General features: G+C 31.9%; 1 protein-coding gene across 7 annotated transcripts in view; it reads right to left on the bottom strand.

The window, feature by feature from the left end:
* Nucleotides 1-17,755, bottom strand: part of LOC110993331 (optomotor-blind protein) — an 80,274-nt gene extending 62,519 nt beyond the window's left edge. For all 7 annotated transcript variants that reach the window (XM_045634654.1, XM_045634655.1, XM_022259544.2 and 4 more), the window contains exon 1: nucleotides 17,262-17,755. In XM_045634654.1, coding sequence (XP_045490610.1) covers nucleotides 17,262-17,581 — 320 coding nt within the window. In that variant the 5' untranslated portion in view covers nucleotides 17,582-17,755. The remainder of the gene's footprint in view (nucleotides 1-17,261) is intronic.
* Nucleotides 17,756-19,397: the final 1,642 nt, after the last annotated feature.

The following is a 19,397-nucleotide window of genomic DNA, read 5'->3' as shown; positions in this document are numbered from 1 at the left end:
TTACATGAGTTACGTTTAATTTTGATACAGTGACGTTAAATATAAGTGGGTTATTTGTTTTAGTCTTTCAACGTCACATATTAATTTTATTAAAAGTTATTTATTTTTTCACATAACTGGCCGATAATAACAATGGAACACAACGGTAGTTTACCAGGTCACGTAACAATAAATAAATAAAAAAATAAAAAAACAAACAAATGATTGTGATATGTGCCAGATTCATAGGTTACTCACAATTCGTATACATTTTAAATTATAAATATGGATTCCTGGTGTGTGATTAAAAAATCGGTAAATGCGTTTATTGGTCCGATAGATTGTAATGAAACATTTTCCATCCCCGCGGCCATAGTAAATTGGGCCCGAAGACCACAGCTAAGTTGCTGCTTGTCATCTTATTTAGGCAGCTACGATCTTGTACCTATAAATATTATCTCTAGTAGGACATAAAACTTAACAATTTGAATCTAGGATTTATTTAACTATGAGAATGTGTGTATATGTTCATGGCATTTCATAAGTAGTTGTTCAGTGCTTTCCAAAACTTTTGCTGGAAGTATGTACAAAATTTGTCCATTTAATTTACTTTTTGAGGGATTCGTTATTTACTGATAAAATTTCTTCCAAATATTAAGAAGAAATCTTTGTATTGTAGGTAGTAAAAAAAACTTAATGTTTTGAAGCATATAAAAATAATACTAATTCTTTTGTGAAATCCTTCAGTGTATATATTTCAAATTATTTTAACTTTATTGAAAGGTGTAAAAAAACAAATTTTATTATTTCAGAAATAAATAACATAAAAAACCATTATTTATATGACGTAGTTAGCAAATATGAAGGTTATTAAATATAAATATTGGTTTTTTATGTTATTTATTTCTGAAATAATAAAATTTGTTTTTTGTATTATGAAGTAAGAAAGGTGAAAATATTGATTCTCGAAAAGCAACCTCTAGACAATTACAAGATTTTAAAGTATATTATGCAGTTTTTGTGGAAGGTATTTGTCTTTTTTTAATTTTACTATAACATATAAAAATAAATCGAGTCGTCCCTTACTGGACGTTCCGCAGGCTCGTTTGCTATATATTAAAAAAAATGATGATTAAAACTTGTGGCACTTCAAACCTAAATGAAATAATTGTTTGTATTTCTTTGATTATTTTTAGATTGTTATACATATAATACATACACCTTTCAATAAAGTTAAAATAATTTGAAATATATACACTGAAGGATTTCACAAAAGAATTAGTATTATTTTTATATGCTTCAAAACATTAAGTTTTTTTTACTACCTACAATACAAAGATTTCTTCTTAATATTTGGAAGAAATTTTATCAGTAAATAACGAATCCCTCAAAAAGTAAATTAAATGGACAAATTTTGTACATACTTCCAGCAAAAGTTTTGGAAAGCACTGAACAACTACTTATGAAATGCCATGAACATATACACACATTCTCATAGTTAAATAAATCCTAGATTCAAATTGTTAAGTTTTATGTCCTACTAGAGATAATATTTATAGGTACAAGATCGTAGCTGCCTAAATAAGATGACAAGCAGCAACTTAGCTGTGGTCTTCGGGCCCAATTTACTATGGCCGCGGGGATGGAAAATGTTTCATTACAATCTATCGGACCAATAAACGCATTTACCGATTTTTTAATCACACACCAGGAATCCATATTTATAATTTAAAATGTATACGAATTGTGAGTAACCTATGAATCTGGCACATATCACAATCATTTGTTTGTTTTTTTATTTTTTTATTTATTTATTGTTACGTGACCTGGTAAACTACCGTTGTGTTCCATTGTTATTATCGGCCAGTTATGTGAAAAAATAAATAACTTTTAATAAAATTAATATGTGACGTTGAAAGACTAAAACAAATAACCCACTTATATTTAACGTCACTGTATCAAAATTAAACGTAACTCATGTAATAATGCCAGTTTAATAGAACAGTTTATAAAACTAATATCTGTATTTACATTCGCGTATGTACCTTGTAGTTTGTGTAAGTTTTAATTTGGTGGATGGCATTAAAACACTATAAGAACTAATTAAGTGTATAAAACTATATTATTCCACTCTAAGAGGAACTCCAGATTATGTGATTATTTTTGTGTTAAGAAATCGTCAACATTTGCGTCTTATTTATTACTAGTAGACTGTTTGTTCACCTATTGCTATTATTTTTCTACTATTCACATTAAAAGTCTAAGAGGCTTATTCGAAATCAGTACCTACATAATTTAAACTCCAAAAAATTCTGATAAAATATTTTAGAATACGCACATGAGTTTTATCTACATACACTTTTCGATTTGTCTATGTTCTATGACATTTTAATTACTTATAGGATTTTGAGAGATCTATACAACACAACATAAATATATTTATGGTTAATAATTAATTACAGATTCCAATACTAGTATTATGGATTATTTAAGATTTATAATTGTATCATATATAAATGTATCATAATATTAATAAATAAGTAGTGTAATCAAAGTTATGGTCTTAGGGTAATTAGGAATTCAATGTATCATAAAAATTATAACCTGAAAAATGACTAGCTTTAAATTGCAAAATAAGTAATTGTAAGTTCTGAAAAAATTATAGTTAGGATAAATATTTATTAATGACAACATGTAAATTTTAAATCTTATTGTTGGTGTTAAAATAGGTAATAGTATTTAATTTTTTTTAGTTTCTTCTTATAATTGTATAACAATTTTGATTTTTTATTACTAAAAAGACAAGTATTGTTATTGTTTTAGATCTTCATTAATCCTGTTAATATTTTTACTGTTTAACAAGAATTTATAGTTTATAATTAAATATCTAATTTACTTTCTCCTGCCCTATGTTATTATAATTTCTGTCTATTTTAATACATTTTATTAGTAAATGTTGCTTCTATTTAACCGCCAAACATAATGTTTAAAAGAAAAAATGCTATTTTTTGTCACTAAAGTTAGGATACATCACATTTTGTAAGTTTTTATTATGTATGACTGATTCATTATCTCAAAATGTATTGGATAATATAATAATATTTCAACTACAGAATCTCATTTTTGTTACATTCCGTTGCAACTTTTCTACTTTTGTATTTTATGAAAAGAGAAAGTATTATGTGAATCTGTCATAATTAATGCAATCATAAAAGTATGTCTACTCATTTTAAGTCATGTTTTGATATAAAATAAGTTTCTCTGAATACTAAAATAATTGTTATTTCTTATCATAGTATATTGTAATCGAAATGTTTTTATTTTTTATACCAAACTTGTTAATAATACAACAGTCATATAACGTATGTACAATAAGTAATGTAATGATTTTATCCGTGTTTGTGTAATTTTTTAAATATGGTAAGTTTGTCAAATCATGAATAAATATTGAACGTAAGCAGATCTATTTATTTCTAAATATACAAGTATCTTAACAGTTATGGATTTAATGTCGCTTTTGCGAATTCGCTCTGATAAACTTCCGATAGTTTTCGAAGACAGTATTAAATTGCTAAGTAAGCACAACGTGATTCTCAAGGGTCCTTTCCGTTTTTGTTAAATACAAAGAGTAGAAGGTCAAACGCGTTGGAATAAAAATGAATACATTAAACCTGCAAATGAGTCTCCATAAAATACATCCCAGCATCCAGTATAGCGTGTACCCCACGAATCGCCTACCAATGCACGTACACTTACCCACATTTATTATATGCAATCTCGATCCTGACTCACAACCAGGATCTCATTGGGTAGCTATTCATATCAACCACGAAAAAGTTGGAGAATATTTTGATTCATTTGGACGTAAGCCTATTAGAGTAATAGCGGATTTTTTAAGAAGAAATTGTCGGGTATGGAGCTATAATACAGCTAGCATTCAGGACATCTATTCTGCCTTTTGTGGGGAGTATTGTGTAGTATATTTGTACTACAAGTTCTGGGGTTTCAGCTTGGAAGATTACCTCAGAAATTTTTCGTATGACTCGCCAAGAAATGACATGACACTAGTAAAGTTGTATTGTAACATAATGCAAATAAACACATAAAACACGGAAATCATATTTTTAATGTTCAGTAAATCCTTTTCCCATCTGTCCTGGTGCATTTGCAGGTAAATGCGTATGCGTAATGGTAATTTGCTAATTATGGATACGAAACTGACTCGGTGATTAGTAAATGAGGATTTGGACGAGACGTTACATTCTTATTATGAGGTGATTAGTAAATCGATTAATTTGCAACGTATAACAAAACCTAACTTCGAAACAGAGAGAAATATCGCTTCGGGAGTGAGTGCTATCGACTCAGCACGGTCTGTTTAGTGGGGAAAGAGACCAAACTTTTTTTTTTTTTTTTTTTTTTTTTTTTTAGGCGGGGACTGCCGCTGAGCCAGAAACACACGGGGGGTTAGGTTGACTGAGGCAGCGAGTGAGGCAGTCCCCGGCACGGGGGGTTAGGTTGACTGAGGCAGCGAGTGAGGCAGAACCCGTGAATCCCTACTACTCCTATTCTACGCTATAAATTAGACGAAAGACAACCGCTGACTTTGACATAAAAATTAAATCTATTCGTGTACTATTACGAGAAGCGGGCCTTGAGACGGCTAATTTGTTTAAATCCTGGTTCCGATTCTCGAAAATTTACAACTAATCATTCCACGTATCTTAAGATCGCGCTTGAGTTGAATCTTAATAGAACTAGCGTGTGAGAAAACCCGAAAAAACCGAATACTGCTTGCTAAACACGCGTGCGACCTTCAATAGTGAAAATTACTTAGCAACGTACTTAATACATATAGTAATTAAAACTAAACGCGACCCCAGGTCATGCCTTCGAATCAAAGGTGGATGTCGGGCACGTAGGGCCCACTAACTTAATGGTCAAGAAGTCTCAGGCCAAAGCGAAGCGCCACTGGTTTTTCAAATTGGATCACAATTTTAATATTAGTAGTAAAATCTAAATTATATTCCTTTGGTATTATTGTAATCTCATCGCGTGCGATTACAAGCAGCTACCAAGTTGCAAGTGCCAATTCACTGTTCATTACATTCAATAATGTATATTTTAAATAGGTCTAGGCACGTTATGGTATGATTATTGTCTCTCGTTTACACGAGTTCATTAAAATAGGTATGAATTTCTTCTTTCCGTAAAATCAATTTTGTTTTGTTGTACGGAATATTGCAAATGCAGCAATAGATGGCGTTGTAATCAGGTTTAATATCAATTGTTAGCAATCAACGTTATGTGAACAACTTAGAAAATACTCTAATTAACAAATTAATTAATTAATTAATTAATTAATACATATTTACTTACATAGGTTCATTTGTTTATAATGAAAAAGATCATCTGAGAAATATATTCAGAAGACATGAATAGATATCATAAACACATTTAATCTAAACGCAATAAACGCAAAATCTATTAAGACACTAACAAAGTCATCCTCTGTATCTAAAGAGTCTCTAGAATTAACTTGATTTATATAAATAACAGTTAATTAAATCACGTATCCTGTTTCGCAGGCTTTTCGGCCACCGTTCAAACTGTAACGATGTGGACGTCAATCGAATACCGAATTGCTCATTACCGTCATCTGGTTTCCTTATATTTGCAATTGTTATTAGTTCTAGGAGCCGCCGCGTCTGGGTGTCCGGTCTGTTTTGGATGAGAAGGCCGAATTACGCATCCTAGAATTAATTTTACGTGGCTAGCATTTGTTTTTATGCCTTTGTGTTAAGTTTCGGGTATTATTTAGTTAGTAATAATATAGACTTGGACAATTTGTATTACTGCCACATAAGATGAGCGCTAAGAGGCCTCTGCATTTTGTTCATCATAATAAAATTGAATTTTAAATTATTCGCTTTATTCGTACTATATATTTGTATGTACGTGCGTGCTCCTATTTCACCATACCTCCTGCTGATAGAGGACAAATCTTTGTTTTTAATTTAATTTATTATTCTTTATTACTGAAGATGTCATATAGATCATAGTGTAATGGTTACAGATCCTTACAAACATTGTGTAAAAAAAATTTGGCGCGTTAAAAAGAGTGGCGGAGAGTTTATTGCCAGTGTTTCTCTTCCGTTCTACGCCCTTGATTTGAGAACTGGCAGTAAATGTAAAATTAGATTCATTTAATATTTCTTTTTTTTTTTGACATTCATAAGTGTACATGAATTTTGACTTTGACTATAAACGGCTTAGTTCCATATCATCCTAACCTAACTTTTAACATAAATATCCAGTAAATATTTTACGATTATAGTACCTACGCATCTATGTGTTAAACTGTACAATCATTTAATAAGTGAAATATTTTAGTTTTGGGCCTGAAGAAGGCGTTAATTCGTTCGATCATTGAGTAGAAAAACACTGATGCCATAATTATAATTTATCATATTTACTACCCCATTAGCTTATCATACCTAAATTGAAACAATCGTAAATTCTTAATTTTTAAATGAGTACTTAAATTTTATTAAACGACGATAAGTTAACCCTATCGTTTTTGTCATAGATAACAAAACAAAACCCTTCAAATTGTCATAAACTACATATCCCATAAAAGCGCCGAGCTCATATAAAACAAAATGTCAAATCATAAAATGGGCGCCTCTTATTATCTGCGTTATAAATCATTAATTTTTACCGCATTTTAAGTGGACATTATCTCAACAAAGATGCCTTTCGGATGAAGACTCCTTGTTCTTAACCTCAAAGTTCAGAGCAAAGATAGAAAACCAGAGATTATTCAAAATTATAGTCTTACTTAGATATCGTAATTGTCTTTGTCTCTTCATTTGTGATTCATGTGTTAATTAATTAAAACGCTGGTCAGTTTAAACAGTAAACTATTTATAATGATAAGATAAAATTTTGTACATTAATTTACTTGCCATGTTTTAATAAATATCGCTAGGAATTAATCGTTAAACTCCGTTTTTTATTTAGAAAATATTAATAAAATAAAGTCACAAAACAAAAAAATGTAAAAATAACCTCATTTCGTTTCAAATAATTTACTTTAGGGGTACGAATGAAAGACTAAAATGTGACTTAGTTATTTTAAGACTATCCCAATGGTAGACTGTGATAGAAACTCTTACTCAGATTGACAATTAACAAAGATAACTTGCAAAAGGAAGATTTGGTCCTAAAAATTGAACCCGCCAATCTCTGAGGTAAAAAGATACGTTCTGTTTACACTACATTACCTTTAGCGTTCGGTTTTTTGGCGTCTTTTTTGTTTGAACAATTTAAAATTTGTCGCATATTAAAGTTCCGATTTTTTAAATTAATAGAATATTTTATTATAGATACCATTTGGTTTACAGTTTTTATCTGTTCAATTTTCTCTCAGACCAGTTTTGTCAGATTTTGAGAAACCAAACTTAATATAGCTATAATTATAACTATGTACTTAGTTGCATAGATCGAATGTTCTATGTATTAGGCAAAAAATTACATGAACCAATATATAAATCTGAAATATTAAGCGTACAATCGAAGTTTTCAGTTTTTTTCGAGACAAGAACCTAACTCATTAAAAAAAGACAATACTCAATCGAATCCCAGAATACAAAAAATCATACAAAAGCGCGCTACAAAAACAAATGCAATTGGCATCGAGTTGCAGTTTTATGGATACGAATCACCCGTGTCGTGCTAATTAGACCTCTCATAAAACCAGAGGGTCCGTCGTCAATCAATGCTTAAGGGCTCCACTGAATTATTGGCAACGTCAACGCTACATGGAGCTACGAAATACGTAATTATGTTTTTCCTGTTTGTCACTAGATGGCGGTGTAGTGGAGTATGAAGATTATATCAATTGGTACTTGGCAATAATTTTTATTGATTAGGTATTGGATTTTAAAAAAGATTTCGATGCTTTTCCCATTGTGCCAATAATAATGGTTATTATGTGGACTTATTGTGATAAATATAAGGACAGTTTTATACTAGTGACAATTTTGGAATGATTCTATCGGCGAGCGAGTGAGCCTCCTATTACATAAAGAAATGTACTAGAAATCCGTCAATGATTGGAAAATTGAGTGATTGATACATTCAATGATTTTCCGCGGGAAACAACTAATGTATCACTTCAGCCTCACTTTCTCTGGTTGGAAATATTGAAATAAACAAACTTTGTTAAAAAAAATATTTCGCTGGGAATAAAACCCAAAACTTTCTGGCTAAGTATATCTTTATTAAAACGAGATACAAATTTAAGTTTCTTATTAAATTTTTGCCAATAAACAAATGTGTCAAAGCTTAAATTCAGAATGTATTAAAAAAAACCATCCACATACCTATTATATTTATATGTAAAAAGTGTATCGCAGTGTACCGTACAAGGGTTGTCCAAAGACAAAAGTACCGCATCAAATGTTAGTAGAAATTGTATCGTGGAGCGTGGGACAAGGGTGTTATCAAGCTGTATCTGGCGGCCCTGTCACAATGATGTCATCGAACTAACTCGAAGGTTAAATGTATTGTCGTGTATGCAGATTGAAGAGTAATTTCCGTCAACGACGTAAATTAATTTGACCGTACGTGGGTGCTATTTGTTTCGCAACTGGACAAACGGAATGGGTACTACATATTTAAACTGCGATACCACTGAACAAACATCGCTACCATAGGTATGTAGCGTCTACTGGACTGTCAGACGTGGTTGACAAAAGCTTCTGAATCTATACAAATGGATAGTTCAGGAACAGAAATCAAAATGAAACAGTCTTGCAGCCTGCGGCACTAGTTGGTTGGGGATCTCATGGAATATAGTCCCAGCAAATCAAAGTACCTAATACGAGATGAGAGAATGAGTTAAATTTAATTTAAAAAAAAACAGCGCCACCGAAAACTGGACTAGATTTGTATAGGCGCAGATATAAATTAAAATCAATACAATTTTTAAATAAATTTTTCAACCAGTGATGTAACTGTATTTTATTGTATTTTTGATATATTCAATTCTAAATAATAGATTATGGTACTTAATACAAAACAATCGAAAAAATCTTTTTTTTAAATTTCAATGTACATTTGTAAAGACTTAATTAAACATAACTTCTTTTCCAAATTTAAAAATTAGTTTTAATTTAAGTATTAGTTTGAAAATTTATCGCTCTTTTCCCACAGGCGGTAAGGGGAGCTCCCTCTGTTGAGGTTTAGGATATGAAATTAACACTTATATATATATATTTCTATAAATACATACATTACATTTACAAAGCCTATGACTTTTTTAGTTTTATTTCATAAAATTATACTTATAAATATACTTCAAAGTTGTATAAGTCGTATTATACATATCGATCGACCTGTGCAATTTATAAATAATTCTCATTAACTGTGTTTTTGTAAAATATTGATTATTAAATTAAAAATCATTTATAACAAAGTTTGTTAATTTTAAATTCAATTAAAAAATATACAGAAGCGTTGTTTTGTTCCTCTCCATTTATCGCTAATTATTGTTATCTTTCCAGCAGAGTGATCATAATTACGTCAAAATACCATAGACGCATCGCGTGCGCATTTGTATAGCAAATTGCATTTCTTGAAAGCGATTCCTACAAGCGACGGTCTATTAATTAACGAATGTATTTTATAACACATAATAAAGTATGTTATAATATCACAAAAAAATGTGCAAATATATCCGCTATTAAGTGAAGATATACCAAGCTTTGATACAGGTGTTGCAGCATTGAATGATAATGAACTATTTTTTTATATTTGTTAATGAACATTTAATCAAACATAAACCATGCCTGTACCAGGGAAATTATAACATTAAAATATTTTTTTATCAAACCCGTTTGAAATCGTTAGTCAACCGCGACTGCAGGCGTTAGGCATGCGAAATGTCGTTTTAATTTACCTTCATTCATAAATATATAATCTACGCAGCTTTTTCAAAAATATTCGTCTTTATCTGTCAAATCGTGTTATTGATGCAGTAAAGAGAGACAGCTGTCTAAAAATATTGTCTTTCTGAACCGAAATAAACTTATGAATAAGTTTCATCTGAATTATTTGTATAAATTTATTATTGAATAAGTTGCCTGGTTGAAATCATAAGATATGTAAGTAGGTATGTAGGTATGTAGGTATGTAAATAACTAACATTATTAATATTTCTATAAGTAGATACATGAATAATATCTAAATTTTCATCGTCGGCTTTTAAGACATTTTAAAAACCTTTCTCAGATATTCTTAAACCGACCATGCGTTTTTAGTAATTCATGTGAACGAATTAAATACAATATTACATACATACAGCATTACAATATTTTTATTCGTGTAAAAAAATACATTCAAAGTTATATATGTTTATTAATGTAGGCTTTTTTATCTCCCTTACACTATCTACTTATATTTGTTGTGTTCAATAAGTTGTGTCTAAGTTATTTTATGTGTAGTTTCGCATTTGCGTTCATCTAATCTAATTATTATTTCAGTAGTTGCCTTTCTTAATTTAATTTTTTAACTGTACTGTATTTCTATATTGCTAAATTATATAAGTAAAATATTGTGTATTGGAAACTCAATAACCATTATTTATAATTTTTCAAATTGATCGAGTGAAAAACTGGTAAAAATCTTCTAAATGCCAATTTCAAACAAATTTTATAATTATATGTCTAATGTTAGCTTTACTCATACATTAGATTAAATTTGGTATTTCAATTTTAACTAGAGATGTTCGCTTAGTGGCTAAAACTTCTCCCCTTCCTCTATGGTGGCTGTGCACCAATGGACTTTCTGTCTATTTGACACTTGCGTTTGACACTTGCTTGTACTTGACCAAATCATCGTGAACCGATACATCTTGAGGTGGCGACTGACATCGAATTTTGGCTCGATATGAATATTTGTTCGTTGTGAGCATGCTCACAACAATACTCACAGCACCTGAATATTCGCGATTCGCCTGTGCTCCATCCCATCCACGGTTGCAGTCAAAATGGCGGACGTAGAGTTGGTGGCGACTGACTTGTAATGTAACATTCAAAGGGATTCTATGTATAGAGCTGCTCGGCTCTATGTACTGACATGCCGAATATTCGACTTCTACCGTGCTGACATCGAGAGAATATTCAGTGTCAGTCGCCACCTTTAGACCCAAAAAATGTCTATTAGAAATTATCACGGAATAGATACATTATCACGGAATAGATATCTGAGGCCCAGAACCAAAAAAGTTGTAGCGATATATAAGAAATAAAACAAATAACGATTTGTATGAAAACAACACCGTATGCAAATATGACATACAATGGTTTGACTTGTCCTTCCAAAGGCAATGTGTGGCTATGCATATCGACTAGAGACCTCGCCTATAACTAATGAGTTCTATTTCAAGAAGCTTCCATGAGATTGACAAAGAGAGAGAAACAAACGGGTCTATTATTTGTGACCAAGACTTTATAGACTTCAAATAACGACAACGGTTTCAATCATGTAATTTTTAAACAAATATTTAAAAATAAGAGTCTTGTATAGCAGTACAGACTGCCAGTATTAAAGGTAGCTGCCGCAGGGACCAAACTTTTTCAATTTATTTTAGCTTTTTATTTATCCATTTACAATGATTACATGTATAATTATGTAAGTTAAGAACATTGTAAATACTTTTTGGTACATATGTTAATTAGATACCACTTCCGTATACACTATTTAAAAAGTTATTTAAACAATGCTTTAAAAAAAATACTGTAATAATAATAATATTATACTTAGTTACTTCTGGTCAATAACGTTAATCTCAAGATTTACTGATTCTAATAAAAAGGTTATTCTATTAAAGAGGTCCATTTTTCTAGGATATATATAATGCTATGACCGAATTAACACGTGAATTACGGGGCGCAGTTTATTTCCGACAAGATATATGTACTAATAATAGTTAGTATCAAAACTTTTCCTATAGGTTGTTATTGTTTATAAAGCGATTGAAAACATTCGTACAAATAAGATTGTATGAGTTAATTAGTTATAATTATTTTAAATTAATTAAAAATTGTCACCTCAAGATTATGTTAGCACCGGAGTATGATAAGAAATTTTGTTGACATATAGAGTTACAGACCGCGCCCACAAGATGGCCGACACGGCGAATTAATTCTAAATGAGTGATGGACGTCAGTGCAATTTTTTAATTACAATAACCAAATATGCGAGTGAAAATTACAGTACCATAAACCTTAGGTGTTGAATGTTTTGTCCTTATCACGTTTCGTCTCTTTGCAAATAACGAGACGAAACATTCTTCAATTAGTTTGGAATTATTTTATGTTCATAAATAAGGCAGTGAAATATTAGATATAATATAGATATTTTGGTTAAAGTTGTATTATTATTGTCGATCGCATTATTCGACATTCGCTAAAGGCAAAAAACAATTCGATACCTACTATGCAATGCTTATTATACTATATTTTTTTTACTTAAATAAAACCATCAAAAGGTTGTGGCCTTTTAAGTCTGAACCTCAGATTTCTTTTGGCATATGTTTCGTGATCATTTGTTTTTTTTCTGATAGTCAGACATAAGCCGTCGAATTTTAGGTCCAAGGAGGTTTGCTCAATAAATTTTCCTTCGTGTTCAAGCAATTATTAAATGCGCATATAGAAAGTTGATCGGCACAGCTGGGGATTAAATCTCAGCAATGAGAGTCGCCCGCTGAAACCACTAGGCTAATATACTTAAATAAACATTCATGTAAAATTAGCTTTAAACGCGTTCTAGTCTAGGTATAGACCTCCTTTATAAATATGTATAATTAAATCTGCGAATGTTAGATGTTAAATTTTTAGCACAGTGTCCTGCCTAATAGTAACTATAGTAGAAAACAAATAAAAGGAAAAAAAATATAGTGCACTCTATATTTTAATAAAAAATATAGCCGTAATAAAATATCCTCTTTTGTGTCTATGCACAGAATAAGAATGTCTTTTTACCATATAAGTCTTGACACAAAAAGCAAACTGTCCTATTAATTACAATCTTCACCTATTTATATCCTTTCAGAATATGTAATAAAAGCGAAGACAAAGAATACAAAACAATGATAAATAAAATTACAGCGCGTTAAACCTAATTATTTTCGTATTAAAACTCACACAAACTATCTTTTCCCATTCGACTATCAGCAAACTTTAGGTTAATATTTAAAGGAAACAAAATATAAATATCTTTCTAATTCACTAACAATATATGAAACTATGAAACTTTGCTATATGGCTAATCACTATGCACGTGTTTTAGATAATGTAGTACTTATTTCATATCATCTTTTAAAAAAAATTTTTATGTGTAAAACAACACTGAAGGTGTCAGACATAATATGTACACAAGAATACATCATGAAACAAAAGACAATATTATCTATTGACCCCCAATTAGAACGCCTCGTATTTACAATTTGTCATTTGCCAATAATTCATCATGACAGGTTGTTGACAGATGACAGTCAGATTTAATGTTATAGTCCAAGTGACGCCTTTGTTATCTATCCCAACCAGTAAACATTGTTTACTTCTTAGTTTCTGCAATAATTTAAAGCAAATTATGTAGTGATTTATTTAATGCTTGCGTACATTTACTAGGCTACTACGTTTTATATTTAGCAATAATTGTATTTTTCACAGATTATCTATTCGTTGCGAAATCGTGGAGATTAGTTACGAAATTTTCGAACTCTTCTTCCGTTTGTTTTCGACTCGGGACATAACTTTTGATAGTACAGTAGAAAACATTACCGTTTTTTTCAATAAGATTAAATATTATACAAGGAACAATCCTAGGCTTCATAGAAATTAAAACTTAATTTATTATAAGATTATTTTTATGAACCATCAATTATTAAATATAAATAGATGGTAGTCGTCTTGTTACATTGTTGAAGTAATTAATTTACTTACGTCCGTGCAATGATTAACAAACGTTTCATTTAATTGTTTATTTATAAGATAGGTAACCTAGGTTTCACTTGCAGACTTAGAATTGTTTCAATAATTATTTAAATAAATAAGATACAAGTTTTCACCTCGGAAAAAAATACGAATTTATACATCAATCAAGGAGTTTTAAATCAATCAACAATATCTTTTTACTTAGGTATAATGTATTTTTCTAAAATTTATACTAATGTCACAAAATATGGTTTAAGAAGTCTCAAAAAACCTATTTAGCATAGCGCAGATGATTTTTCGTCAAAATATGGGTTTGATACCAAGTCAATAATATAATTAAGTACGTTAAATAAGCACTAAGCAACCTCAATTTAATCGATGGTTCAAAACTATAAAACTTACCACTACTACCACTAAACAAATGATTACCTACGACTGTAAGTAAAGTTTTTTTGTAATGTAAACACTACAATATTTAACAACAATAAATTTATATAATCTGTTTGTTAAGACAGCGTTTTATTACCTCAGTACCGGAAACAAAACTGAACAAAATAGTTTTCATAAGCAAAAAGATTTAAGGCAACTAACAAAAAACGAATACGGTTTTCTTCCAAGTTGTTTTCTTTTTCCAAATTTCCCGCGCTTTGATGTTTCAAGTGTCACCCTTGAAATTTTGGCAACCCTTGGTTCCCACGTTTGAATACTTTGAAAACATTTCGTATTGTTTTTTCAGTTACCATGCTACAGTAATTTTTGAAACAAGGTTATTATCTTGTTTTTAGTTTATTTATCTGGTGGTTCCCAATTAAGATACGCAAGTTTAAAGTAAACATTGGTACGTTACATAATAATTAATGAGAAATTAATTAATATTTTTTAATTAAACTGATTTATATGGTACAACTATGAACCTTATAATATTGTTACTTTATAATTTATTAACTGTATATTTACACCTATGTAGTTAGAATATTTATGGTTTTTCTAGTTTAACATTGCATACATAATTTGTGTATTATTTATTTTCTCGTGTTGGTCTTAATATTTATTTTAGAAAACAAGACGTCATTATTAAATCATTTATTAGCAGAATTTTTCATTAAAAGACAATGAAATTGACCATTGACTAATTAATTGTCATTAAAATTGTTATTATTATGTCAGTGGCTTTGCAAATAAAGAGTGTCCTGTCATAGCTTCGGCCTTTTCTAATGTTAACCTATATGTTTTCTAAAATACAACATAGCTAACATACATACACGGTAGTTAACATTTTCTTAAAATTGTTAATCATAGCAAAATCATATAAATATAATGTCAGGTATTGACTTTTTAAATCTATTCTACTATAGAAAGAAATATTTAACTCATTTTTGCGTTAATATTGTATAATTTATTTATATAAATAATGTTTATTAAAAGTAATATATATTATTTATTTATTATTTATCTAAGTATTTATACACCAAATTTCACAGATAATAATAAATTATGCTTGTACCATTCCTATTAATTATTAGACAGTATTTCTAGGCGTGGTAAATAGGAATATATCAACTTCTAAATTTATAAAGAATTTAGCGTCGGCTTTCGAAGTTACAAATAAATATTACGATAGTAACTAGCAGTCATAGTTATACAATGGTTTCAATTTTCACATTTTTATATCTATATATATTCAAGCTGTAAATATAGTTTGAATAAATTTATCTCAAAACATCTTAAATTAATAATTTATGTTTGTATGTATTATCTGTCTTAAGAATAAACTGAAGTTTGATACAGATAATATCGATTCCATTAGTTTCTCAGTGGTACATTAAGATCAAAATAGAGCAAATTCGAAACAAAATTTAATTTGGATACTTAAATGAATCCTAGAAATTTCTGTGAACAGGGGGAAAACGGGCAGGAGGCTCATCTGATGTTAAGTGATAGAAGTGTTACAGTTAAAAACGACTCTCTATAAACAGGCTGTATTTATTTCGGCGGGAAGTGAGTTTGATTTCTGACAAATAAATACTTGTTTAGGGTAAGATACAGAAGGCCTATAAATAAATTATCAGTTCATAGTCTTCTCCCATCAACAGATTATATTTGCTTTTATCATTTCAAAGATTAGAAACTTTAATGTTTGACTTCCAAGCTTATGTTACCCAAAAATATTTATTTACGTAATCGTCGGGAGTAAGATGAAGGCAATTGTAATTAAATATACGAAATTTCATAGTTCAGTTCTATCGTTTTTCTAAGTCACAGTCAGAGAAAGTGGACGGTTCTTCTATCTTTAAATGTTATTCAATTTATTTCTTATAAGATTATTATTTTCCAACAGGTCGGATTTGATATTTATACACAACTTAAATTAAACTGGACTACTTATAAGAAGCAGCCACACAACTTTATAATACAATTTTATTGGACAGAGAAATGCTGTTTGATTGTTTTCTAAAAAAAAACTATTATTTTGTAATGCATTTTTCTATATCAGGCTGTGTAATTTAATGCTATGTGATAGGTATACAGTTCTAGTCATTTCATTATTGCGTGACAGATTGCAGCTCCCGTCGGTTAGCGAAAAAATGCGCCTATAAACATGACAAGAGTCTTTTAATACGACACAGTTGCAATTATCTCCAATATTTATTAATTGTTTAATTTATTTTGATTTGGAATTTCTATAAAATCTTTTTAATGACTAGGTGGTGACTAGGTTAAATGTTTCATCATCATTCTTAGGTGTTTAAATAGTATAGTTGTAAAAATCAAAAACTTAAGTTACCTAAATGACTTAACTACGTCCTTTTATAAATAACATAACTATTATTAGCATTGAAAGTCTAAGAGATTAAGCACTTAATTAATCGGAATGTAATAGAGTTATGCTTCCTTTCAAGACCCAAAACAAGATGAGATATGTGTAATTTATTGCAGAGACCGGTTTAGCCGGTTACCAATTTATAAATAGGCTGTTTTATTTTGATTTGACGTAAAGACGACAGTGTTGAATAGATGCAAGAGCTGGTGTTTTCCTTATAAACATAATGTATGTGTAATTCATTAGAATGTTTTTGTAAACAACTCCACGCGTCCTACTTTATCTACAAACATCGTTCTAGACGGCTAGGCACACATCTACATCGAATCGACTTACCGCTATCACCGTAACGCATGGAGATCGTAAACTGGACACACACTACACTCAGATCACGTAAGGCATCGTGCTGGAGGTACGCACAGATACGAGCGACGACAGCGCAGCGGACCCGTACTGACCTGCCACTTTTGGTGATCACCATTTCGGTGCCGAGCTTGTGAAACTTCTCCCAGAGGTCCTTGCCTTCGAGGGTCACTTTGGGGTCATCGACGACGCCGTCGTCGTCGGGAGGCAGTGGTGCGTACGGCGGCGGCGGCGGCTTGAGCAGCGGACAAGGTCCGGACAGCGCTGCGGCGGCAGCCAGTGCCGCGGGAAGATATGGTGGAGGCGGCAGTGCCCCTGCCGTCAGCAGGGCTGACACCGAGAAGTCACTCGGGCGCGGCGCCAGCAGCGGATGGAAGGCAACGGCGTCGCGCCGTTCCGCGCCCTCGAAGCGCATGCCCGCGCCGCCCGGGGCCCACGGCGAGCGCTCCACGGCCGGCGTGCCCGTCGGCTCCAGCGGTCGCACTCGCGCCCGCTCATGCAACGTCCATAACGCGCTCTGGCCCGCGCGGATACACTCGCGGCGCGACTGTGACACGTTCCAGGCGACTGGCGACACCCGCTCGCGCGGCAGGCGTCAAACGACTGGCCGCCGGCGGCGCCGGCTCCGACACCCCTCCCGCCGCGGCCAATGGCGCGGCGCGGCCCCCCGCCCGCTGCCCGCGCCCCGACGGGCGGGGCCGCGGCGCCGCGCGCCTTGTTTTTTCGTCGCGGTGAGGTGTCCGCCACCGCCACACCTCGCGTCCGTTCGTCGTCGTCCGCACTGAGCCGCACGATCTCGCACGACGCCACGCGGACGCAGTCTCCTTCAATCAGTTTCCTCTCAATGTTTTTGGCGTTGCGTATTTACGTTATCTTTACCATACTACAAATATTTTATTATTCGCCTTTTATCTTGGTATCGTATCTTGTTTACATATACGATACCACTCAGTGGTGCCTAAAATAAATTAGAAATATAGGTACTATCGTACAAATCGGGGAAGCTATTTAACAATAGCTAATAAGTTTTTGTTTAGTTAAAAACCTGAAAATTATAGATAGGTATTGTTTTCGTCACTGTTCCCCACATCGACTAGCTATGAGGAACACCCAAAATGGTCACTATGCTCAGACTGCCACAAGCGCAGTAAGAGCAGGCCGTTGGCGCGCCGCTCACGGCCTAGCCTGTCTAATTGGCCACGTTTCCGTTCGTTCATCAATTGTGCTCGTTAGGCGATATCTTTTGTGCGGCCCTCCTCAATCCGCACACTCTTGCGACCTCCTACCGCATTCTACCTCCTAGCTCCTACACGGCTCTTGCCAATTGTTATGGCTACAAAAACTCGCTATAAAACTGGAATAATTCCTCCCGCTGGGTCACACTCAACGTTACAACCGTAAATAAATATTTATTTATATCTAAATTAGATACAGTTGATTTTGGTTCGTACTTTTGTTATTGAAAAACATATTCAGCAAGAACGCAGCCATACATAAATATATAGCTACTTCATAGAAACATAAATATATTTATTTACTTGTTTCAGGGATTTACATTTTTATACGCTATATGTCAATTGTTTTTTTTCAGCTTGCGAACTCTACATTTTTTATAGTACTTATCCATAATAAGGTAAAGGTACGTCCTTTTGTTTGCCATAATTTGTTTGTCCTAATTTTGTGGTCCATATAAATATACATAATAATATTATAACATATTTATTTAAACAAAAAACTTTTAATCTTCTGTAAATGTTTCTCTTTGGCGTTCTATTTTTGTAATGTACCTACTGTGTACTGAACTTGAAATTAACCTGTTATAGACTTATGAATTTATAAAATAAATAAATACCTAGACTATTTGAAATATAATTAAAATAAAAAACCGTCTGTAGCGAAGGCTGAAAATATTGAGCATAATTGTTTTTTAACAGACTTCGAAGTTAAGAAGGAGGACGTGTGCTTTTAATCTATGATAATAATATGTATGTATTTTATTTCAATATATAGATCTGTGATAATTATATGATCCTGTTCATTCAATAAACCAAGTTAACTTAACGAATGATTCTGAGACATATGTCCTAATTATGTTTAAATCTCAGCGATATTATCTTGATACAATTCCCAAGATTTATGTAATTATATATGGACCGTCTTGAAAGGTTTATGAGCAAAATTAAAATGCACCCAAATTCATGCATGAATTAGTCTTGAGATAAATATTACTT

This window comes from Pieris rapae, chromosome 3, assembly GCF_905147795.1.
Source record: "Pieris rapae chromosome 3, ilPieRapa1.1, whole genome shotgun sequence".
Taxonomy (NCBI): domain Eukaryota; kingdom Metazoa; phylum Arthropoda; class Insecta; order Lepidoptera; family Pieridae; genus Pieris; species Pieris rapae.
The sequence above is the reverse complement of the archived record's forward strand: the minus strand, read 5'-3'. Positions and strand labels throughout refer to the sequence as shown.